General features: G+C 37.1%; 1 protein-coding gene across 2 annotated transcripts in view; it reads right to left on the bottom strand.

The window, feature by feature from the left end:
• Positions 1 to 3,829: 3,829 nt before the first annotated feature.
• Positions 3,830 to 26,584, bottom strand: part of LOC117003159 (zinc finger protein ZFAT-like) — a 113,538-nt gene continuing 90,783 nt past the window's right edge. For both annotated transcript variants that reach the window (XM_033072833.1, XM_033072825.1), the window contains 5 exons: positions 25,189 to 25,327; positions 19,243 to 19,361; positions 17,696 to 17,822; positions 15,457 to 15,587; positions 3,830 to 4,237 (listed from right to left, as the gene is read on the bottom strand). In XM_033072833.1, coding sequence (XP_032928724.1) covers positions 3,998 to 4,237; positions 15,457 to 15,587; positions 17,696 to 17,822; positions 19,243 to 19,361; positions 25,189 to 25,327 — 756 coding nt within the window. In that variant the 3' untranslated portion in view covers positions 3,830 to 3,997. The remainder of the gene's footprint in view (positions 4,238 to 15,456; positions 15,588 to 17,695; positions 17,823 to 19,242; positions 19,362 to 25,188; positions 25,328 to 26,584) is intronic.

Raw genomic sequence — 26,584 nt, forward strand, 5'->3', positions numbered from 1 at the left:
ACTTCCCAAAGGATGTTACTTCTGTTATTTGATCTAATATTTCTTTTCCTTGACGATTTTATTCCATGGTTTTGTTTCACACTGAGCTCTGCTCCTTCCCCTCTAGTGAAATCCTTAAACATTGCTGATCAGGGTACACAGGGAATCCTTCACAGAATCCTAGAATGGGTTAAGCTGGAAAAAACCTGCTCCAACCTCCCTGTTCCAGCAGGGTCATCCCAGAGCATGGCATGGAATTCTGACCAGACAGTATCCAGACCTGGTATCAATCACAAACACAGCATTTTTGTCCACCAGCATTCATCAAGAGAGAAACATGCTGGTTTCCTTTCTCTGCTTCAACCACCTTGAATGTTGATGGAGTGGGGAACACAATGGACTTGGACAGAGTATTTTGTTAGGCAGATATGAGAGATCTGTAATTTGCACTGTCCTTTCAAACGTGTGGCACTGTTTTTAATCACTTAAAGCACAATACAGGGAACTTGAGAACAGGAACATATAAAAGATCATTTTAATCAATTACGTGGTGGAATTATAGCAGGGATGGATATGATACTGCATATTTATGTCCTAATAGCAAATGTGATCCTCAGGATGAGCCAAAACACATCTCTGTTATTGAGTGAACATGAAAGTCTTCCCAGATTAAAGGTTGCCCTCATTTCAAGGAAGGAAAAAAGACAAATGGAGTAGTGCTGCTATTGATGGAAATGATGTCTGCTATGATGGGAAAGTTGAAATGCAAATTGAGAAGCTGTCAAGCCACGTGCAGCACCACTCAGTACCCTCACTGTCATTGTATCACAAAAGGGAACAGAACATCTGCAGCTCACTGCAGGATTAGCACTACCTAAACAAGCCACACTTTTGCTAATGATGCCATCTGCAAATGAGCTTGTGTCACTCCCTGACCAAACTTTCATATACAGCTCAAACATACCTACAAATAGCAAAAATTATAATCTGGTGTAAAGAAATCCAACCATAAACCACAAATCCAAATATAATCATCTATAAACTATGACTTTGTGCACACCATCTGTTTGACAAAGCTCTGCTCTGCAAGTGCTGATAGCAGCCATCCTTATTAACAGATCAAAAGAATAACAAAACAAAAATGAATCTTGTTTTTACTCCATACTAGTAGCAGAGTCCTCAATTGGATCTCACTGCTCCTACATAAATACAACTCTGTGTGCAGGCAAGACAAGACAGGTTTGCAGTCCTTTAGGGCATAAGAGGGGTTGGTAATTCTACCTCCATAAAAGACTAAGGTGGGACTTAGGAAAGAAGTTTTGTCTGAGTGGTCAGTCTCAAACATTCGGTATGCTTTTATCCCAAGAGTTAGAAAGGTAAAACTTCCTCACTGGGTCAATTTTCCCATTTCCATTGACACTTCACTGTGATCACCTTGTGTGATCAGACTCCTCCACAGGCAGGAGTGATGAGTTCAAGCCAAAAATCAAGTCCTGATCATGCAAGCTGAACACAGCTCCAAAAGATTCCCTCACATGCCAGATTTTCTGCCCACTTGGATCTTAAATCATTTGAACAATTGAATATCTTGCAGTATGATTTTTGCTACCCTCTTCCTTTCTCTACCAACAGTGCTAACAGGACTGCTCATTCTTGAGATGCAAGAGGTGTTCTCATGTATTTTGGGCTTGGCTTAAATTTGTAAAGCACACATCCATGTTGTGAACAAATTATTGGAATGTGAAATAATTTTTCTTTATTAATATTGAATGATTGTAGTGCATAGTCTATACAGCAGTGCTAAGATGCTGTGTGGACTAAGGAATTTATAGCTTTAGAAGAATTAAAAATATTAAAATGTTTTGAAACACTGAATTACATCAATGTCACTTCTGTAATCTTGTTGGAAAACATGCCATTAAAAGCAAGAACAATTTGTGCTGTTTAAGTGATAGCAGAGCTGGTAAAAAACAACCAAAAAAAACCCTGAATTGAAAAGTATTTTTAAAATAATTATAAAAAAAGGAAGCAGAAAATTCATGGAAGTGTTTATGATTTAGTATAGGGGAAAATGTGATATAACTCATCAATTATATATCAAGTCTTAAATTACATAGGTATGTATGGCTATGATATACTGGAAGTAAAACAAACAAAACCCCAAAACTATTTGTCAAATACAGCCACACATCTTCCAGACAGAATTACTTGGTCTATCTGAAACAATGTACTTCAGAATTCTTGACTGATGCATAGAAAAATATTTTTCTGTCCCAGTTCCAGAGAGGTTCTACACTAAGTTCACCTGTGATCATGAGGCTCTTCCCAAAGGTTTTAACAGCAAATGGGCTGGTTCAGTAAATTTTAAGTTTTTGAGACTGCTTTCTTCTCTTCTAGATAACAGAAAGCATTGTTCTTGTAAATCAACACTGAATTTCAACCAGTAATTACAGTTTCTTATGCAGACTAATCATGCTGATACGTTTGATCAGCTTCTATCACATTACAATGTTATTAAACATTTCATGGCTCATTCCTGCCAAGTTTACTGAAGACACACTTGTGACCAGCTCCAGACAGTGACACAGAATGGCAACAAGGTCTCCACCCTACAAACTTCACATCCCTGGAGCTCCTGGTGCTCTGCCAAGATGAAACCAGAGGAAACAAAGCTGCCACCCAAGTCAAGCAATTCTCACTTCTTTTCCATTACAAATTTAAACTGCCCCTTGCCACAGCTAAGGGAGGAACTAACACTACTAACACTCTGATTTTATCCAGCATCAAGAGAACTCAGAAGATGCTGACAACCAACTCATGACATTATAGCCACTCAGTCAAAAGCTTTTTTTACCCAGGACACTCATAAATAAGTTCAATCACCTAGAAAGACCTGCCTGTATTCCATGGTGGCACTTTCTTGATCAGAGACTAGTAACTGGAGGAATAATTCATCAGAGTCAATGCACACCAGCATTTTTTTAATTAGCTACAAAAGGGAAACCAACACTTAAGAAATTAATGCATTAGAAGAAAACATGACACATTTTTATTTAATAATAATTTTTATAGCTCAAATTTAAAAATATTAAACCAGAAACAAGTCAAGATTCATGAAGAAAAATCTGGAACTATATACATGCATAATTAAGAATATCTTGATTCTCACCAGTATTTACTTAAGCTTTTTGTACAACTTTTTTCACACAGTCATATTTACAAGCATGTCTATTTAAAACATATGAACATACATCTCTTATAGCATTTACAAATCTTTTGAATATACTTTTTTTTCTTAAAAACAAAAGAATATTTCCTTGATTTGACAGTTTTGGTTTCACCTTATGATATCAGATAGGTATTTATTCAGAGGGATGGAAACAGTTAGCATTATTCAAATAGCTAAATAATAGTCATCCTACTGATATCCTACTGATATTATCACATATGGCTTTAAATACCTCCCAAACTCAAAGGATCATCTCACAGGTGTAAACTACAGTCCATCTGTGGTGTGTTTCAAATTAAATCTGAGCCTTTGTCTGGATGAGATCCACGACTCAGCTGACACTTTCTAAGCAGATACTCAGAGCTAAGAGGTCCTTTTAATTATGGAAAAAGCAACTTTGCTTCCAGACACGTCAAGAATATATGAAGCATGTATAAAATGGGATGTATGGGCTTTTCCAGACACTCTAGCTATCTCTATGAATGGTTTTTATCATGGGATACCACAGTTTTGAACAGACAATATTTGTGCAAATTTATGGGAATCAAGTGAGAGATCTTTAAGAAGGGAAGAATACTTTTTTCCTTACAAGTATTTTTTAGAAACAAAACAGTCTGAGAAGATTTTGCACATATTTTTTAATATGTCTAAGTTACTGACACAATCCAACCAGTTAGATCACTTCACAAATCAACTGAAGATCCATCAGCTTCCTTGCTTTTGGTTGGGACAAAAAAACCCCACACCTCTGGCTTTGGCAAATCAACACCTCCTTTTGAGCACTGCTCTCTAGAGCTCCTGCACTGATTCTTCCACAGTTTGCTCCTCCACAGGCTGCACAGCTTCCTGAACATACACAATGAACTCTGAAGCCTCCCCACCCTGGGTGTAGACAGTGACAGTCTCGATGCCCTCCACCTCATCCGAGGACACCACCAGGTGATGCTGCTCCGACAGCTCCACCGACGCCTGCTGCAGCGTCTCCTGGATCATCAGCGTGTGGTTGGCCGACTGCTCCTCTTCTTTCACCTGAGGAGACATGGCAGAGCTTACAGAAAATCCACCTGCCCAACAAGTACCTGGGATTGTGATGGTTAATGGAAATGCAGCAGGAGAATTAGCAATCACAGGGTTTTGAAAGAAAACGTCAGTTTTGCAGAAAATGCGAGCGCTCTTGATTAATGAGTGTGTAGCTAGGCAGAATACAGAAAGCACCAACACAGCATCTCAGTTCTGTGCACAGAGAGCTGCAAAGTTCCAGGAACACTGGTCTTTAGAGACAGCTTTAATCTCTCAGTAGTCACTCATTCAAAACTGTTTTTATTTAAATAAATCTGAACTCAATTCCTCCAGCAGCACTGAGTCGAGAACCCATCCAAAACCATGTGAGAAAACATCTACTGTAGCCACCTTTCTTTTTCTCCCTAGTCAATGGCTGCTCACAGAAGTGCAAATTTCACTGTAAACCTTAAGGGATTTTATTAGAAAAATGTGAAATATAAATATCACTGAAATAGGTTCCTAAGGCCTACTGTTTGTGAGGCAGCAATGTTTACATTATTGAAAGGAGACTGACAGAAACAAGTGAAAAGATTTTTTACTGAACATTTTGCTTCTTGTCAAAATTTTAAAGAACAACACAGTCTGGTGTTGAATTCCAAATTCATACAGGTCCCTGTCAATTACATACTAAAATGCAAAACCAAATCTTAATCCTCTACTAGACCCATATAAAATTCCTATGAAAAGTACCCCAGACAAAGTATAAATAAATCAGAAAACTGTAAATCATGTGAAAGAAATGCATTCTCTCAAGTGATAAAATTAAAATCTACTTTTGAGAGAATGGAACAGCAATTTTTCAGTATGCAAGACATATGCAAAAGCATTTGTCAGGGGAAGGTGTCCCTACCCATGGCAGTAAAGTTGGAATGAGATGATCTTTAAGATCCTTTCCAATCCAAACCATTCTAGAAATCTATGGTTCTGTTTTCTGGAGCACAGTGTCATCCTGCAGCACTGAACTCTAAACTCTTAAAAGGAAGAGGTCAGACATGGTAGATTCTACAAAGTGTGGAATTTAAGTTACAGAAGTTAGAAAGGACTAATTTATTTTTTTTTTGGTTAGAAACTGGCTCAAAAATAAACAGCAAATCAAATTCAACTAAATATAATTAAGACCATTAATGCTGTTTAAGAGGGGAGTGGGAACAGAAGGGAAGAACTACAGTAAAGATTCCAAGGACCTGTTTGGTCCCTTAGTGACCAGCAAGGAGAAAAACAGGCATATGTGTTTGTTTTCCTGATGCTTTTTTCTAGTTTAATTTTTTTCCCTAAGCAACCATTCTCTTTGTTATACAGTGACTTTGCTTCTGACTTTTCTATTTTGTGTTTAAAATATCTGTCAGAAGAAGATTTCAGAGATTCACAAGCCCCTTAGGACTTCACAGCACTCTAAACATTCACTCAATTAATAAGGCTACAGAAAGCTTTTTCTTGAACAATAACAAGTATGTTCAGGTGTAAAATTATTCAGAGGGCCCCAAGTCATTATGGCTGTAATATACTAATGAAATATATGTGGATTTTATCTGGTGAAAGGTTTAACATCTAAAAGGAATCTGGCCATTGTCATTGACCATAATTGCAACACCAATGACCACTCTGGCTTTGTTGCACAGGATTCAGTTTACTGGGATAAAAAATACATTAATGGAATGAAATCCTTTTCACATTCCGTTTCTTTTATCAAACATATCTGAATGTTTTATTTGAAATATATTTTAAATAGCTCCTCCTGAAAATCAAGCTCAACACCCTACACAAGTAGATGATGATGGATGTTTTTCTTGACACAGCAGAATTTGCAACCAATTTATGTTGTCTCAAAATGCAGGTATCATAGAATCAATGAGTCACAGACTCATAGAATGGTTTGGATTGACAGGGAGCTTGGAGATGATCCAGTTCCAACCCCGCTGCCATGGACAGGGACACCTCCCACTTGTGGCAAGTGTCAGAGGCCTAGGAAAGATCCAGCCAGGATTTTTCCCAGGCTGCTATCAGTTCTGATTCTTTCCCCAGGAGAAAGGCTTCAGAGAATTCAATAACATAGATAAACATCTGCTAGAGGACATGTTGTTTTTCACAGAGCATGTTTCCTAAGGGGTGTTGCTCCTCTGCCCAATGAATTGTCTCTAATTTGTTTTGCACGATGTATATTATTTAAACCCATGATTTCCTTGAATAAAATTGTTTTTTCCTGCTCCTGCAAGAGAGCTGCCATGTTACTGTCTCTTTCATTGCTCTGGAACCACATACAGTAATATCCACCAGGCCCATCCAGCCTGGCCTCAAACACTCCCAGGGATGGGGCACCCACAGCTTCTTTGGGCAATCTGTTCCCATGGCTCACTACCCTCTGAGTAAAGAATTTCTTCCTAACATCTTTGAGTTCATAAACAATCCCCCTTGTCCTTTCCTTACCTGTCAAAAATCACTGTCCCTCTTTTTATAAGTCCCTTTCACCAACACGCCCCTCCCTAATGGAAGTTTGAGCCTCTTTTAGAAAAGCAAGGACCTAAATCTTGAAAAAAAACCCCAAAACCACAGCATTGTAAAATTGTGTCTCTTGCTGCTCCTAATGCACCCTTTCTATTTTTTAATTATTAAAGAAACCCTAAATCCTACTGAAAGCACCAGAACTTCAGTGAATTCATACACCAAACTCCCTTTTCATAACTGTCCTCTCCTCTTTCCTGAGGTACTTGCTCCACTGTCAGCTCCTCTGGAAGTTAAGGACATACACAAGATCTACTAATGAATATTGCAACAGGCCATGAAAAGTCTAATCACCATTGAATTCAGATAGGAAGCTGCAGTTAAAAATGGTAGATAATTAGAATCTCACAGCTTGTTATGAATCAGCTCACAATTACAGCCCTTGATGCTAGAGATGCTCAAACAAACACAGAAATAGGGGTGTCTAAAATGTGGCCCTGTAATTATGCAATATACACTAATCCCTCTTGTTTTAGTGCACTACACATAACCCTTGACAACATGCCTCAGGCCAGAAAAATTGCACTACATTTGCTAAGAGCTGCAAGAATGCACAACACAGCACGAGATGGATCTCACTGTTGTCACTCTAAATCAAAAGCCATAAACAATTTCAAATATAGCTTTGTGAATGTACATAAATAATGAAGAGAGGAAAATAAATAAAGCATAGTTGACACAAAAATGAAATGAAAGCAGAATCTCATTCAATTCAATAGAAGCAATCTAATACTTACTCAGTTTTATATCCTTTTGAAATGAAAATGGCCAATAAAGAAAGTTAATTTAAACTCCCTACCTAACTTTATCGATGTGGGTTTATTACCCTTGTCATGCAGGGTAAAGAAAACTAATGCCTTTATTTTCTGGTGTTTCTAGCTTCCAGTATCTTTTTTTGGACAGCTATCTGTAATCCTTTTAGTTTGACAAATCACCACATTATTTGGGATATTTACATTTCAAATCAGTTCAATGTTTACATGCTTCTGCTTGGTTTCCATTAGATTGTTCCACAGGGAATAATCTCAAAATGTTAATTTACATCCCTCAAATTGATGAAACAGTGGGACAGCTGCCATCTGAATGAACGAAGTCACCACACTCAATTCTCTGTATTGGCTTCTGAAATCTTTTGAAGAGCAGCATCCAAGACCTCTTTTCTGTTTGAGAGTCAGCTGAAAAGCAGCTGTCTGCTTATCCTTCATTAAAGAATGACAGCAAGGAGCTGAAGCCACACACAGCTGGCACATTAAATCAAGTCAGTACCTGCATAAATATTCTTTATTAACTAAATCTGTCTCTCACAAAAGCCAATGGGACTTTCACCTCCATGTTTTCCTAAGAAGCTCAACACTCTGAATTCCAAATGTTCTTAAATTACATATCCACAGACCATCCAAATACATGAAGTGCCCATTGCAAATGGGTCTCTCTTAGAGGAATCTCTTCCTCTCAAAACAAGAAAGTTTTTTAAAATTTTAAATAAATGAATTCAAGCCATTAAGGAAAATGTATTTCTTACCTTTCCTGAAAAGGAGTAAAAAAAAAATTGCATTAAGATGCTAAAGCCTTTTCCTTACTCTAGAGTTCATTTTGTGAAATACTGTGTAATATCTTCAATTTTATTTGAAGTCAGCAGGAGTTGCAGGTCCATTGTGGTTAAAACAGTTTTGCTGGGCCTGTACCCAAATCCTCAGTGGAATCTCTTGTTTGATTTCAGATTGAATGCTGCTTTTCAGTTTACCATGAAGCAGGAAAGTTCATCACAGAGATCTTTCAGGTTTTTAAAACCTTACAACTAGGCTGCAGATGCTCCTATTTATATCATAAAACATCAGTAAGAAAATATACAAAATATCTGCAGAAAGGATTAAAATGAAAGCACTTTAGATCACAGAGAGCACCTGGATAATGTGATGTGTCAGCTTACATTGGTGCCTACAAGTTTTGTTCAGTATCATTTGAATAATTTCAACACTTTCTCAGTTCTGGTTTACATACAGTTACATTGTGTGAAAAATACACACAGAAAACACTGTAATTTGATCATTTGAATCTGTATAATGAGATACAAAACAAAGACAATCTGGTGCACAATGGTTTTGGAATAATAAGAGGATTGAGGATGAAAGAGTTGCTTTGCATAAAATAAAAACAGCAAGAAGACAAACAAATCTTCATACTGTTGATGTATATTTTTAAAAAGTTTTAGCAATTGGCTGATTGAATATATCCTGACAGAAGGACTGTGGCTGGACATGGCACTCATCTGGCAAAATGCTGGATCACCCCACCTCCTTTTGAGGCAGAATGGCAACACTGCCATCATTTGAGGACCTCTAACAGGACAATGATCTTGACTGAGATTTTATCTGTATGTTACAGAAACGAGAAGAACTCCTCAAAGGCTGAGGAAACAGGGCCTCAGCCCCATCTGCCCCATTTAAAACTTTCCATTGCTGTTACTGTCACAGGAAGCATCAGATTGCTGTGTTCTACAGCAACTACAAAACTGACAAGCAACATGTATCTAACTCCATATACTGGCAAATTTTCTAGATTACCACTGGCACCCATCATCAGGTCAGGACCAATTTAAGCCCCACTGAAACACAAGGTGTGCTGCTGAAGTACAGTGTTCAGTAGCCTCTGATGTGACAGCCATGCTAATAATAGGTATTTATTTTTGAAGATGTGCTACACTATAAAATTCTTTTCTGTGATCTGCTTTGAGCTGATGTACAATCTTTGCTCTGCTTTCCTGCTGCTGTCACTTTGAAGAAAGTGACTTATCATAGTAGGCTTTTACTGGAGCCTGAAGAGATTACAGAATAAAAGGATGAAAGGAACTAAAGTAAAGGGTGAAACACATGGAAATCCAACTTTTTCTGGTTATCTGCTGATAAAGATCGGTTTAGTTATTGCAATAGCTGATATACTTATTCTCCAGAACACATTATGTCTAGGTTAAAAATAGGTTACCATCCTTTTCAGGAATAGATTTAACCTTCCACTCCACTCTACAGAAGTAACAAAAACATCAGTCCTGTCTCATCTTTCTGAGTGGAAGGACAAGAGAGAATTCAGCAGCCAACTACTGCTCTTTATGGTTAACATTTATGTAGTGCTTTGGATCAGGACCTGGATTGTATCAGCTATGCTACATAAAAAGAGTAGTTCATGCCCCAAAGGCCTTATAATTTCACTGCAATTTCAGCATAAAACAAGAGAAAGTAAGCAGACATAGAAAAGGGGAGGTGAGAGAGTAAAGCATAAATGAGACAGTGGTAGTTCAGTGTAACAGGCATTAGTGTCAATGTACAACAGTCTATTCAGAGGTAATTGCTGTCATCATAGTTTTGACAAGTAATTGAGAGAAGACCATGAGGTACAAATTGCTCCTCATTAAAAATCCACACAACTAAGCACAATATGGAAGAAGGCATTAGAAACTTGTTTGAACAAGTAATAAGCAACTAAATCTTCAGGCACTGAGCAAAGGTAGGAGACAAAATCTTTACAGGTAATGAGAAATGGGACAGTTGGAAAGGAGTAAAAAAAACAGGAGAGGAAAACAAGATTTTGTTTGATGTGGCAAAAAAGGGAACATCAAGTGAATAGAGTAAGAGAGGGCGATGACAAGAAGAGGAGAGAAAGTAATCTGAGGTTTTTCTGAAAGCATACAAAAGGGATAAAACATACACTGTGAATGTCAGAAAAAAGGCTATCAGAGTTAACTGTAGCATAAAATAATGATGGCTTGGGCAACCACTGTAGCTAAAAGGCTGAAATGAGAAACCATGTAGGAGTCATCATTCAGAACAAATTGGCACCATTTAGGTATTCTCCTGCAGGCAAGGCCCAAGAATGATCCTGAGAAGGAAATCACCTCTCCGACTTGAAAAATAGGAAAGACATCCCACAGAGTTGAGAAATAAAGTGGACTTCTGATAAACAACCATGCAGAAAGGCTGATATAATCACCTCAGTGATTAATAATAATGACTAGAGATTAACACAAACTTCTCAGCCATCTTCAGAGTGAGCTAAAAGTGATGGTTCTAGAGCACACAAACCCAGTGCAGTATCACAGGCCTAAAACTGGCAAATTACCGGCAAATTTGTACATCACCATCTAAATGAAAAAAAACCCCTGCAAAACAGACAACACGGTTGGTTACTATAGTGCATAACAATGTAAACCTTTGGTTTGCAATCCAAAATTCTACTGTTCTGTAGTAGAATCTTATTTGGACAGAGAACCTTACATGCTTTCTACTCTGAACCAAAGAGATCTGATACAAAAAATAAACTGCATTTATGAAAATATAAATGAATTAAATTAGGTAGTTTCTTGCTGCCATTAAGCATTCCTGCTAACAAACCCTGGAAATGGAAGAACAACAACTAGAAGAGAAAATAGAGCTGATGGACACAGACCAAGAAGAGGAAACACATCTGATGTTCTGGTGAATGCAGTGAGGGATTCAGGAACTAAGTGTTCAAGGATGTTCTTTGTGTATTGTGAAACCAAGAATATGCACTTTGAATATTGTTTCCTTGGAGAGTTACTTATAGCACTACACACTGAAAAACTCCTCTGCAAAAAATAACATATAAGGGGTGTTCATTTCTGAGGGTAATGTTTCCTCACAAGAAACTCAGTATTTAAATAAAACAAATGTTTAACTTGGAAGAAACTTTTTATGGAGTAATTAATATCCTTGTTTGACGTACACTCTAACTGAAAGAAACAACTAAACATCAAGGCAGTTTGTAGTGAAACACAATCTCTGTTCTAGTTAACATACAGATTTTGTGTGAAAAACAAGTCTTTGAACACAGCCCTGCAGAGACTGTAAACTAGGGCTGTGTGTGATACTGGCCTGACTGCTTATGTTTGGCATGTGAGCCAGGAAAACAGTACACCCCTATAAATAATGGATTGAACAGCTTCTTCTAGCAAAATAAGCAAAAAACAAATGATTCAATCTCCACCCTAAGGCACAAGGGCAAAAGTACATCTGTAATAAGAGAGAGAATTGAAAGGAGAGGAGAAAGTGTCTTGTTCTACCCTTCCAGTCCTCACCCTCCCATGTGCTGTTCCCACAAACTCCTTCCTCCCCATTCTTTTGCCTTTATTTACCATTCACTACAAAGAACATTTCCTGTCTTTCCTAAGCATTTATTAGACTCTTTTCTACTTGTTCTTCAAACTTAGCAATCTTTCCTCTCTCTTTTTTCCCACCTTGCTACTTTTTCCATCTTTAAGCAGAGCAGAACAACTCAAATGTCATGCTATGAAGAAATATCTTCATTAGCTCTTTACAAAGAGATCCAGAGTGGATGCCTAGTAATTGAATAAGGATGGACTTCTCCTGCCTTGCTGAGATCAAAGCTTCAAAGGGGATTTTTGCCAGTCTCAAAACATATTGGTAAAACTTCACATTAATAACTTTTTTTTCTCAGGCATTTGGTGAGAAATATATATTACACTCCTAGCAGCTGCATATTTTAAGAGCTCACACAACTGGATTTATCCCAAATTAGAAAAAAATTAACTTTGGTAACAGACTATTATACTGACTCACAGATAAGATTAAGATAATATCATTTCAGCCTCCAGACACAATCTTCTCAAAGAAAGGTCTCATACACATGCCACTAACAGAGCCAAACAATCATTCTTATTTACCAAGCAGAATCCAAGCTAAACAGGGATAACTTTGCATTTTTGGGCTTGAAAATCATAAGCTGAATCCAAATTCTGTGTGGAATTGGTTATTGTTATGTTGTCAAAGCCTTTTCTTTAATATAATCATTCATATAAACAAGAAATATGAAGGTTCCTATGTCAGAACTGATTTTTTTTCCTCAACCTGCAATTCAGGAGCTGTGAAGAGACACTCTGATCTTGATTACACCTCCATTATAATGTGTACTTATAACTTAGTATATCTGCACTAAGACCACAGCAGAACAGTAATTTAGTAGAAGAATCCCTCAAACATGTTATGGATATGTCCTGTGACCTAGTAGAAAACAATTTTCAAATTACACCAGTTAGAACTAATTAATACACCAGGTATCTTCCAAGATGCTGAAAAGGACTTAGGGATAAATATAGAATTTGTTCCTGGAAGCAAAATTCTCGCACTAACCTGAAGCTGTACGAGCACAGCACACCGAAGGTATGTGAGGACACAGGTTAGGTAAGTGCTAAAGCAGCATTACTGATAGGTACAGCTGGATTTATACAAGATTTTAAGGATCAAGTGTAAATGGGACTTTTATGAGTGACAAGTAAGGACAAGAACAGCTGTGGGAGAAAGAAATTTCCAGGGAGGAAAGAACACTGTAGTATAATGTTTACAGCAAAAAAAATAATTTTAAAACATTCTAGTAATTTAGAATTAGAAGAAATTTCTTGGTGCAGACAGAGAAATATGAAGGAAACTTTGGCTAGCTACAAATGAGGTATGAAAGTAAGAACTGATATAGGAAATGGTAACATATGCCCTTAGAGAAAAAGAAAACAACAAACAGCATAAAAATCTGGACAACTACAATAAATGTTGTTAAGGAAAAAAAAATTGACCCAAGCTGCTAAGCAAGGACTCAGGGAGGCCATTAAAGAACAGGAGTGGAAATTCAGTGACAGATGATGTCGATATATTGCTGACACCCTGAATGAATTCTTTGTCTCACAATCCATAAGAGAAGCTGAAGGTCACAGAAGAAAGTGTGGAATGCATTTTCAGTAGGAAAGTGAAATATGAACACATCTAAAGGTCACTTCAAGGTTAACAATTAGGAACCTATTATAATTAAAACCAAGTCATAGGTACAAATGAGGGATATCCCACAGAAAACAACTCAGTATTGGAGAAAAAACCTGACAGTTTTTATTAGGAGAGGATTAAAGTCAAGTTAATAAAATCTAAAGACTTCTTTCCCTCAGATTAAAACTGGGTGTGCCTGTAACTCTAGAGCAATATTCTGATGGGAAGACAAGAGCTGGAAAATAATTACAGCTGTGTAAGAGACCAGACTATGATAAAAACCTATTTCTTTAGAAAAATAAAAGAAAAAAGAGAAAAATGAAAAAAATTAAAATGGTAAGAGATTCTAAAGGGAGGGGGAAAGGGGGCATAAAAAGAAAAGCAGCAGAGATTCTGTGCTCTGAGAATTCAGTATTTCATTTGATACAGGAGTGGTGCTTGTAAAAGTTTGATATCAGACCAGTGAGAGTCATGGATACATACTGGTAAAAAGAAGTGATTAAAGGCTTAGCAGTCTGCAAACTCAAAAGGCTAGAAATATGGATTGAAAAATAAAGAAGAAAATTAATTTAGAATATGATTATTTTCTTAGAAAAAATTAATAGTAAATTCAGAGGGTCCAAAAATGAAGTCAATATATTTTATGATGACTCAGATATTGATCAGAGTTAACCTGTATATTTAAAGTTTAACACTAAGATATCAAAACATTCTCTAGGGAGCTCTACTTCAGCAGCCATTTTCTCCTATACCTTTAGTACAACAGCCTCAAAAGATGAATTTCTTTAGGGAAGAACTAATTTCAGTAATATTGACAAACACCAATTGCTAATACTGCATACAATCCCTAAACAGGTCATCTCTACAGCACAGCATTCATGTTGGTGGTGGATATACTGTAAAAGTTGTTTTGAAACGTGCACATAACTGGATTGCACTGTCTCTTCAATGACTGAATTTAGCTTTCAAATATGGGTATGTTATTCTACAAAAAGTCCTAAACTCTTACATAGTTTCTAGTCAAAATACCTGCTAAGTATTGCAAAAGACCACTTTAAATTCTGCCTTGTCTTCGTGACATTTGTGCAGCAAGATTAGGAATTATCCAAGTACTTCACAGACCATGAACTTCACACTTGTATGGAACTCTCATGAACTCAATGTTCAAAACACTACAAAATATGCTGAACTCAAAAGTTAGTTTTAGCTCTCAGAATAATCAGTTCTGATTAATTTAAATAAAAAGAGTTACTTAAACCCTTTTGGAAGTTAAAATTTTTTATGTACTTTCCTTCCCTCATCTGTGAACCACTGAGTGCAGAGACCCCAGGCAATCAGTGGGAAAAGGGATAAGCTGAAAGAGAAGGAACAAGCAGAGTTTAAAGAGAGGAGAATGAAAAATGGCAGCAACAAAGTTAGCAGACATCTGTGAGGAGGAAATACTGAGCAAAAGTCTTGATGGTTGAACCAAATAGGCACCTTAAACTAAAAATTTTTTTCCTTTTCCTTGCTGAACCAAGGATCACCTGAATCTTTCAGATGACAATGGCATTAAGTGTCTGCACAAAGTGTGTTATTTTAAAAAGCCTGCCAGAAAAAAAAGCTGTATTTTTACACACATACCTACATACACATACAGGTGTATTTATTCAATGCATACAAAACTATATGCATTTTTAGACATATAAAGATATATGTGTATATATGTACAAACATGTACATGTATGGGCAAGTAAACACATGTACCCACAACACCCAGTGATAAATTAGGAAAAATTCTGTGTGTCTGGAATGATCATTTAAATTTTGTCCCTTGCAAAGTAACACCCATTTCACAATAAATACATGAAAATTAAATGTGAAAATGTGGAAATTAAATGGTCTGGAGAAGAAGAGAGCTCTTACCTGCTTCACCACTGTCACTGTGCCAGGTGCCATGGTAACGACAGAAGCCACTGCAGTGGCATCGTGGGATTCCGAACCCAACTCAATGATCTGCTGCAGGATGTTTACAGCTGTTGGATCCAGCCTTTCACCTTTCCAGAAAGACAGCAGCCATAAGATCATCACAGCAGAACAGTTCTGAGGCTAATATGAATACAAATAGCACTGACTCACAGTGCTGCTGGTACAATTCAAAAATCCCTATCATGTGACACTTTAGCAACAGAACTATGGCAGGGAAGTATTCACAAAACAAATTTGCCCAGAGAATGCAGGAATCAGCAAGGGAAGCCACACTGATCACTTCTATAACTATTTGTAAGAGATCTAAAAGAATACATTGAATAAAGAAACAACAGCCACAAGTCATAGCAGGAACTGCAAATTAGGAAGTTGCAAGACTTTACAAATCCAAATGTGTATTTACCAGACATTCCTCTTACACAGAACCTACCTGTATATCCATAACAGCCATTTGGTATTTTAGAAACCTATATTTACCATCTGTCTGGTCCTCTGCAATACCCCTCCAGCTAAATGGAGTAGTTTTATCACTATCTATCCTGCTCAAGGGAAAGGTTAATTGCTTGGGAAAATTCATACTGATCATTTTATAAACACTGGATCAGAACATAGCTGTCCTTTTTAAAAAAAAAAATCTCTGATGTGTGTATCCCTCCCAAAGGAAAGGGATGTTTACAAAAAAATCCAAACAAAACATTTATACTTGTACTCTCACTTCTCACAAGGTGTGAAAGATCTGAATGCAGAAAAATGTTTTTTGTTATGCAGGAATACAAATTCTCACCAATGGCCCACCATTCCTACATGCCCACTGTCAGCAGGGACAGGGAAAGAAACTGTCAGGGTCATGCAAAGCTGCCTTATATTTGCTTTAATCACTGTCAGAGATAGTAAAGAGATAGAAAAGAGATAACAAATAGAATAAATCTAATTTCCTAACTTTTTCAAACTGAGGTTGATACTGTGACAGTAGTATAGGTCAGATAATTTAATTTCAAATAAAATGTAGTTATATTTTGTCATTTATGTAAGAAACAAGTGTATCTGAGTACTGAAAAAGGTTTGCTAGCTTTGTTTTTTTGGGCTTTTTTTTTTGGTTTACTATAAACTGCCCTTAGACAAGATACTACTGTTTTCATACTAAGAGGGAATATGCTGGAAGAGTATCTGAAGTTGGATGCTTTAAAAAGAAGATTACTCCAAAAATTATAGTCTCATGCTTAAAATAAAGACTTCTATGTACACTGCATTCCATGATAATATTTATTTTAATTTAGATATACAGAAGTTTAAGAAAAGTTCTCAACAAGTTTTCACTTATTCAGAATTTCCACTCATTAAAATAATATACAGAAACTAGCACTAATGTAATTTAATTGCAATGTGCTTGGAAAATCTGTAAAAATGGAGAGTTTTTGACATGTATCTGTATTGTGAACTGGTAAAATTCAAAAATCTCAATCATGTGACACTTTAACAACAGAAGACCATGAGGGTAAACAACTGCAAAATGCTGTCTTCTGATAACCAGGGCATTTATTTCTATGTATGAAAAAAAAAACCACTATAGGAACACCTACTCTAGGTCTCTGGTGTTTTAAAACTCTCAGAAATCTGGGCATTTTTTTCTTTCTCCTGGTTTTTGTCATCTCCCACTTAGCAGACATGATCTAATGCTACTTTTTTCCTCAACCTGATACAGAATAGCTCACTTGGTTTTGTGTACCATCAAAATTGAGATTGTTAGTGTTGTCTTGGGAATGTGGTAAATGAGCTTTTCCACCATGTCACTCCTGCAGCCTTGCTCACTGAAGCCAGAGAGGGAGAAAAATAATAGCCAGAGAATTGCCATTAGATACACACCATCTATTCTGCCAAGATAGCTAATTTCACAGTATATTTAATAATACAGGCAGGAAATTCCACCCAGCTAATAATCAGGTGCAAAACAGTAGTGATAAGTATTAATTACTTCAGGATATAGAAATTAATAATGAATTATAATTTCTCATTTATACCTAAAAAAAATATAACCCCCCCCAGAAGTAAGTTCTGGGTGACTTATTTCATAATTTTTAATAGGAGATCATATATTGCCCAGTACACTCAAAAGAATTAGATATTTTGGGAAAAAAAAAGGTGTATTTGTGCTCCAACCCAGAAAAAAGTAACTTACTATTCTCAGAAGTGTATCTGAGGTTCTGTAATGCAGCCACAGCAGCCTGAGTGCCTTGAACATCTTCTCCAGCCTCTGTGATATGGAGATACTGAGTGGATGCTTCTTCAGAAACTTCAGCAGTTAACTTGGAAACAAAACCCAGCCAAGGCATGAATAATCTCATTTCAGTGATTTAACAACAATAAGGAATGGGTTTGTACAGCAAATACTGTACCAAGAGTTATACTGAGTGAAACAGAATTCAAGAAGGGTATTACATGGGAGACAGGACAGTCATCCCACAGTGTTCTACATTCTACTTCAAAAGTGGTTTTAAGGATGCTAAATTATCCTGACCTTATTTCTGTTGCACAGTTATCTTAAAACTAACAACAGACTTGTACTGTACCAGGGTTTAGCAAAGACCTTTTGTGCAAAATGAATTTATAATGCAGATCTGCTATCACACCTTGAAAAAAAAGGCATTTTGTTTCAGATGAAAGCTATCCTTCCCATAAACTATGCTTTTTTTTTTTTTTTTTTTTTCCAAGACAAGCTGTCAATTCATATTCCTCCTCTGATGGGACTCTTTCTTTATAGCCAGTTCAGCAACAGAGACATTCTTGCATCCAGGATGTCCCCTCGTTTTTTCATCTTTGGGCAGCTACAGCAGAAGTTTATAGAGAATCATTTGGAATATGGATGTAAGACTTTGAAGGGCTGAATTTTAAAAATGCTTGTCCTGTCTTCTTTGAACAGCTGTACAAATAGAACCTACTCCAGTGTTTTTCAAGGACTTATCCTTCTGTGTGTGGATTCTCAATAACTGTTAGACAACACCCACAGGTCAGCTCCTGCAAATCATGCATTAGATGTGTGATGGGGGCCAGACTGAAATTTAGCAGAAGAGGCCTAAAAATGTGGGGGTCAGCCAGCTGCAGATGACTCCTGGCTTTTTCCTCTCACTGGACTTCAAATCCAGCCTGCTCAGGCAGTGGAAGACACTCCACTGGCCAACCAGAATTTTTCAATGGAATTGTCTAAATCTATGGTTTTCTCACCAATTCTGCATCACCAGGACTGAAGCTGAAAACACAGAACATATCACAGAAGACTAACTCTGCATAACAATAATATTTTCAGCTGATCAACTAAAAAATTCAGTTTTCTAGATTCTAGCCTTCTCTGGGCCAAGAGAAAATAAACTTTTTTCTGCAGCTTTGTTCATCTTACAGTTAACATTCAGCATATTACAAAATGCATTAAATTTCTCAATTTCACATTTTTTTTGCTAAAGCTTTCACCTCTTCTGCTGCAAATAGAGGATCAGAACTAAAATGCCAAAAAAAAAAAGAAAAGTGCATTTATAAGGTTGTTAACCCTACCATGTATTAAAATTTAACAGACATAGCAAGGCATGTATTCAAATGAAGATAAGATCCTATGACCTTCTGATCTTATATAAGTCAGAACCATATGTTTTTACACTTCTTATTTTTATCCTTACTCTTCTCCCTAGAATTTTAAAAAATCTTAGGGTCAAAGCCATTGCTATTTTGCTTTACCTCCCATTTGGTCTCCCCATCATTCTCCACTAACTTCATTCCATGCTTGTTTTTAAGATGTCTGTTGAACTCCCATTTTGTACCATACACAAAGCTGCAAACAGGACACTTAATGCCACCTACAATAAAACACAAATAAACTGAGTTATTTTCATATAAATTCTTTTTCAACGCAGTGACAACCTGTTTCATTTGACCTCATCTCAATCAAGCCACATAACTGTAAAATGGTTTCCATTAGCCATTTCTCCAACATGAAATATGTTATTATTTAACATACACACAGATGCCATACTTTAGTAATTTTTTTTAAATGTGTCTTCTCTAAGACAGGTAATCAAGTTCATTTAAGTTTCAAAACAAACTTAAACTAGGAAGAGTTAACAATGTTATATCCTCATCAACCAAATATCTTTGCTCTTGAGTTTTATGTTAACATGCAAAGTGTAAATAAAGTTTTCTGTCTACAAAGTGATGCATAGCATGAGGTTAGCACAATTTTAATGTGTGAGTGTTCAGCATTACAGGTACAAAACTAAGCATGATGAAATCATGAGAATCCAATGTTTTATACGAGATTAAAGAGCTTTTACTTCTTGTGCTTATGAAAGTCATTTGGTCAAATGTCAGATCTCATTTGCTTGCAATTATGCAAATAAGTATTTCTCTTTTTTCCCCTTTATTGACTAAAGAGAACAACAATAACCTGCACGTGATAAATTGTTGCATTAGGTGCCCAGAACTCACTGTAACAAATCTAGGGGCTGGGGAAGTGCCTTATGCCACTGCAGGAACTGTTCTACCACACCTCTGACTCCACATCATCCTGGCTAAAGATGATTCTCCCCCATCATGTTCAAGGGCATCAAACAGTCAGAGAAGCTGGGTATAAGCCAAGACCTGTTTGCACAGTCCTTTATGAACAAGGCAATTAGAGAAAACATCCCATTTCACATTAATGGAAAGCTACCATATGGTAACCAGGTGAAAGAAACAACATTTTTATTTTGATAAGACAGAATGTAACTACACCCAGTCTCCAGGGTATTTCACTGGCACTTATTGTTCCTGTACTGACCCTCCTCTTTGCTAAGTCTTTACCAATCTTCACTGCTAGAGCAGATGCTCAATATTCCATCTCTAAATAAAACTGAAGGGAAACTCAAAAAGGTCAGATTAGAACAGATTAGATCAGACAATATTATCAGTTACAGAAAATGAAATTACTCATTAATTTCACACCAATCTGTAGTATTAAGAAAAACACATTGCTGTGAAACAGCGAACACTTTTCTGCATTACTTTGATATCAAAACTATTGTAACAATACACCAGGTAAATTAAATCTGCAACTTTTGTCATTACGATTTGAATTAAATAACAAGTAATAGAAGAATAGAATTCAACTGGTAATATATAACTCCTTATCAGTGACTTGATATGGAAACTCAGAAAAATTAGTTTCTAGATAATTCTTAAGAATAATGGGTAACATACAGAAAAAGTCAATGAATTACACCCCTTTACTGCTTTCAATAACAAAACTGATGTCTGTAACAAAATACTCCAGACAGATCTTACATAGCTCCACAACTTTCTTCTACTGACATGTGCTCTGTTTTATTTATTGGCCTAAAATCTCAAGATAATTCTCATTTTCTAATGAAGTAAGCACGTGCTGGCAGGTGTAAAACAGACCTATGAGGCCACAAATAGATCTCACATATGGCCTGCACAAATATCTGCACAAACACAAACTAAAATCTGTCTCTCAGACACGTAAACAAAATGTTTATGGATGGGAAGGAGTATCAGTGAGGAGAAAAGAAACAAATTTGGGGAAAATTGTATGTGACTTGCCCAGCACAAAGCAAATGAAACTAAAAAATAAGCCATCAAAATGAGCACAAAGTCAGGGCCTTGCAGAAAAACTAGTGGGTAATACACAATATTCTTGCCGCCTTTGCAGAATATATCGAATTCTTACGCTATTTATTTTCCTTTATTACTTTATAATACTAAAATAAATGTCAGATCATAGACTTCTACTTAAACAAAGAAACACACACACAAACCCTGCAAAATCCCAGGCATTTCTCTATTCCAATTTCTATCACAAGCCCAGAAATTAAATACTGCTGTCTATCTTGGCAATGCAGTTGCTCCAATGAACAGTTCCTCTTCTATGAATCATTCATTTATTTATAAGCTCATTCTAGTAATCTTGAGTACAGTCCAGTAGTCTACATTCATATAAATATTTCCAATTAAGTTTATTTGCAGTGCCTGCAATGCAGTCAAAAACCAACTGAGAGTAGAGGGGATGAGTAAGTGTGAGGCAATTCACTCTGGGCTCACTGGGTAACTTAGAACAAGCACAATACAATACAAATAGATATAGACAGTTTTTATTAGATATTAATCTTTGTTACTTTCCTCTCTCAATTTCTTTTCAAGCCTTTTTGCTTGCTGGTACTCTCTCCTTTTCCTTTTCATCTTAGTCCCTTCATTTCAAAGGATTTGTTTAATATCAGGCCTGAAAGGTCTTCTTCCTTTACATGAATACATGAATAATTTTCCAAAATTGCTTTTCAGATCTATGAATTGAAATGAAATAGAAGCTAGTCAGACAGCAAGGTGCAACTTCTGGCCCAAGCAGCTCAGAAACACATAGAATCATCCAAAGATTTGGGTTGGAAGGGACCTTAAAGATCATCTTGTTCTGATCCCCTGCCAATTGGCAGGGACAGCTCCCACTGCCCCAGGCTGCTCAGGGCCCCATCCAACCTGGCCTTGGACACTTCCATACAATAATTTATCTGGGTAAATTGTTCCAGTACCTCACAGTAAAGAATTTCTTCCTAACATCTACTACCCAGGTGTCATGTATCACAAATGTGACTTACTTGTCATACTCATAACGTGTCCACAGTAATCTGTTTGTGCTGTGTAAATCACATACAGAAATCTGATTTCCAAATCAAGAAAATTTTTATTAACTTCAACAGGATTCATGTTTATTACTTGCAAATGCAAATGTTTCCCACAAGAAAAGATTCTTCCCCAGTGAGACACCAAAACACTGGGAAAAATTGATGTTTCTATAGCATGATAAGGAATCTCTGGTCTTATTTGGAGCCCAGGTGCAAGATCCATCTGATGCATCACAGAACAGGAAATTGAGTTGGCAAAGGAAGCTGAATGTGGGAAAACAGCACCTATTAATACAACTTTCTTCCTTACAGAGCCTGAGAAAAGAGACACTGACTTCATAGCTCCTACATGGATTTGATGCCTCATTATACTCTAAAATGTCTGACTTTTCCACAGGTGAATGTGGAAAACAGGCACAGCACAACTGTTAGCACAGAAATACAAATGCTGTGTAAGGAGAGGAAGAGAAAGAAGGCTGCCAAGTCAGAGATGGAGAGAATAGAATGGGCTGTTTCCATTGTAGGGACCCACAAGGACCATCCAGTCCAACTCCTGACTAATTCAGAGATGACCAGAAGTTAAAGTTGTTGTTGAGGGCATTGCCCAAACACCCCATAAACACTGACAGCCTTCAGACATTGATCACAGCTCTGGGAAGCCTGATCCACTCTTTGACCTCCCTCTCAGTAAAGAAATGCTTCCAAATGCCCAGACTAAACCTCTCAAGGATGGTTTTGAACCATTCCAATGTGTTCTACATTGGATCCCAAGGAGAAGAGCTCAGCACCTCCCTTCTCCCCTTCCCCCCTCAGGAAGCTACTATAGAGCAATGAGGTTTCTCCTCAGCCTCCTCCTCCCCAAACCAGAAAAGCCAGAGCCCTCAGGTGCTCCTCACAGGACATGACTTGCAGCCCCATCACCATCCTTGCTACCCTCTGGATGCAGCCATGAACCTGCACATCCTCACCTGCAGGGTCCCAGCCCTGCACTCAGGGCTCCAGCTCTGAGCACAGCAGGATAATCCTCTATTTTTCCTGCTGGTCATGCTGTGTTTAATGCACCCCAGGAGGGGATTTGCCCTCTGGGCTGCCAGGGCTCACTGCTGGCTCCTGGAGAGCTGCTGCCAACCAGATCCCTGTCTGCAGGGCTGATCCCCCCACTCAGACTAGTGCCAGGCATTACTCCATCCCAGGGGCAGAAGTTGACCTTTGAACTTTCTAAATTTCATCCTGTCAAATGTTCCAATGTGGTGGGAAAAGGATATCCACCACAGAAGAAAGTTAAAGACTCTTCTCTCTCATCTCACTCCAATATCTCCATTTTAAGAGTTCTCTTGCATCTCAGCAACTTTACAGTTGCTTTGTTTCAGTGGGAAAGAATTCTTTTCAGAAGTGCATTTATCTGGTTCCCAAAGGGGAAGGAAAGCCTAATCAGCACAAGATTACTTTTCTTTCTTCCAAACATTGCAAGTATGATCCCTAATTTATACTGGAATTCATTCTCTTATATCTGTTCCTGAGAGTGGCTACAGACAATTCTTTGCACTGCTCAGATATTTGGAAAGTTAAACAAAGCTCCCCATAGTGAAGATTTCTTCCTTCATCTGTGTGACTACAAAATAGAGGCTCTGAGTACTGACCAAGCAAATATTAAATATTACTTCCTTAAAACAACTGCAGGTTTCCCATGGACTTGTACTGTCTGTGAAAATAATTGTACAATTATACTACATATTCCTATCCTGTTATAGATATTTACTTTTAAAATTATTTGGCTTTTTTTTGACAAAAGAAAACAAAGAAATGTTACATAAAACCAACACAGACTCAGATTCTTATTGCAGCTATACATTTTCCCTTAGAGAGCAAGTTTAAAGGGAGAGTCTCCCTTTAACTCCCTGAGGTATCCTTCTCTGGGTCATGATTTCAGTATTTAACCATGGATTAATGCCTTCAATAGATTATGCTATGTTTTAGGTTATTATGTTAGTTATGTTAGTTATGTGTTAGATTAATGATTTGGAAATAGCATTTAGAAATAATGTAACCTTAGAAGAATTAAGTTTAATTCATTATCTAATACATTATTTTGGTCTCTATTCCTCTTCAATAAAATCAGAAACTGGAGATTCCAAAACATGAAACTATTGGTAGTTTCTATTAAAAAATAGAAAAAACATTCTAAAATTATGAGTAACAAAGAAGGAAACTTAATTTTACCAAGAATTAAAATATTTTCCACACAATTTAATATTTAATCTGGCCTTTCTCTTCTTGCTCAATATTTCCCACACCAGGCACTAGAACTGAAGGAGCTTTACACCCAAAAACTTACCTGAGTGTATAATCACTTGTTTGCTTTGGTTCATCAACCCAGTGTGTAACAGCAAAACTACTTGTGGGAGTCAGACAAATCTAAAATTAGACTGTTAAGATTTCTGTTGTACTACTAATAAATTCTTGGCTTACTTACACAGAACAAGGTGAGCTTACTTATCCCACAAACAAGATTCTGAGCATAACAATTCCTAACCTGTTTTACCTGTACTCTCTTTTCTCCCCAGATTTTTCAAGTGGGGGAATAATTTGCTGCCATTTACTCTTCAGTCTCTTTCCTTATGTTTGCTCAACCTTACCTTGAGTTCAACCTTGCAGAATTGTCACAGAAATTTATCAGCAGAATGGCAGAAATTTATCATTCATTTCAACATACAGTGATACTTGTCTTACAAAAAGAGACAAACAGGTGTGAATGACAAATGTATGCAACAACAAATAGCACAGGCAAGGTCAAACAAAACTTTGGTTCCCACACCCTTAAAAATGAGGAACAAAGGACACTGAATGAAGGGTAAAAGGTGGCCATTCCAGAATTACTAAAAAGCAATAATGATTTCTCAAATAACACCCAATAAACTGAAGAACAATACAGCACAAAAGTTTGTCTTCACACCAAGTTTGCTTCAGAAAAAAAATGCAAAAACCCAACAAATTTTCTATGGTGGAGATGTACCTTGTTGGATAAGAGCTTCAGCTGCAGGCTCCCCAGACCCTGCATTGACATACTCTTCATTAGGATGCTTCCTGTTGTAATGCCTCTTCAGGGAACCAGATATATTGCAGGAATAGTGGCAATGTGCACAGCGGAAGGGCTGGGAGCAGAAAGGAAAATGTTGGATTGTATTTCCTCACCTCTTCAGGATACAGATCTAAGCTGCAATGTTTTGATCCCAAGAAACCGTTTCTGGCTTGGACACCTTGCAAGGAAACCCTTGAATATTCAAAATAAATTGAAGTTGTAAACTAAACATTACCTAAATTTGGTACTTTTTATTATGTTCAAGTATTCTCACTACTATAAGATTATTATCCAGTTTTTGTAATTCAGTAAATTGTGTGTTTTCATAAATGATAGCAACAGGTCTGACCATGTGGAGACTCTCTACTATGAAATGACTCAGTTGCTGTGAGCTTTGGTCTGGAAAAGGGCAGCAAGACAACTAAAATAACTGAAAGTACAGCATGATTGTACAGCCAATCTAATTTAACAGGCTTCCTTAATTTTCATTTTTACCTTTTCTTTCCCTTTTCTATCATCTTTCCCTGGAATCTGCATTTCTCTCACCATTTGGTGAGCCGATTTTGGCAACTAAATTAATTCGGTTTTTTTTTGGTCTCTCTTCAACTGACAGAGAGACAAATTCCTAAAGAAAAAAGTGATTAGGAAAATATTTGAGTGTAAAGTTAACCTTTGATAACTTTCTGGCTGAGATATAGCACAGTTATGGGAAGCTTGACACAACCATGTCCTGTAAAAGCATGCAGACACTGACCAATGTCCTCAGGCAAAAGTCAAGTACCCCAGAATAGGATGGAAAATGTTTCATGCACAGTAGTCCCACCTAAAGCTCCTCAGCAATGGTTGGTACAGAAATGTTCATCTGGGAGCTGAATTTAAAGCAGGGAAATGTCTGCAGTCAGGGTACATTGATTAGAACACTTTCCTAAGCTCACTGCTCATGATCTTCCTTCAGGCTCCAAACAGCAAAAGTAAGGAAGAAAAGTGATGTTCAGGCTCCCTTAACCTTATGCTTCAGAGGGTACTGAAACATTCAGTTACTCAATATTTCAGAGATGGGTATTCTCCTATTGCTGAAACTGTCGTTTTTTACAGAAAATAATCCAGACAGACTGCTGTGCTCTTGCAGCACTCACTTGTGCAAGTCATGAGTGCTGCCTACTATTGGATAGCAGGATTGCAAATTCATGGAGCTAGATATGAAGGATTAAAGGATCATTAGGTCACGTAAGTAGTGACATTTCTCAGAGTCTGATAAGCATGCAAACAACTGTCCTAGACAGAGGCAAACAATTTTTGAACTCCTTTAAACAAATACTCCTGACTGATC

This window comes from Catharus ustulatus, chromosome 1, assembly GCF_009819885.2.
Source record: "Catharus ustulatus isolate bCatUst1 chromosome 1, bCatUst1.pri.v2, whole genome shotgun sequence".
NCBI lineage: Eukaryota > Metazoa > Chordata > Aves > Passeriformes > Turdidae > Catharus > Catharus ustulatus.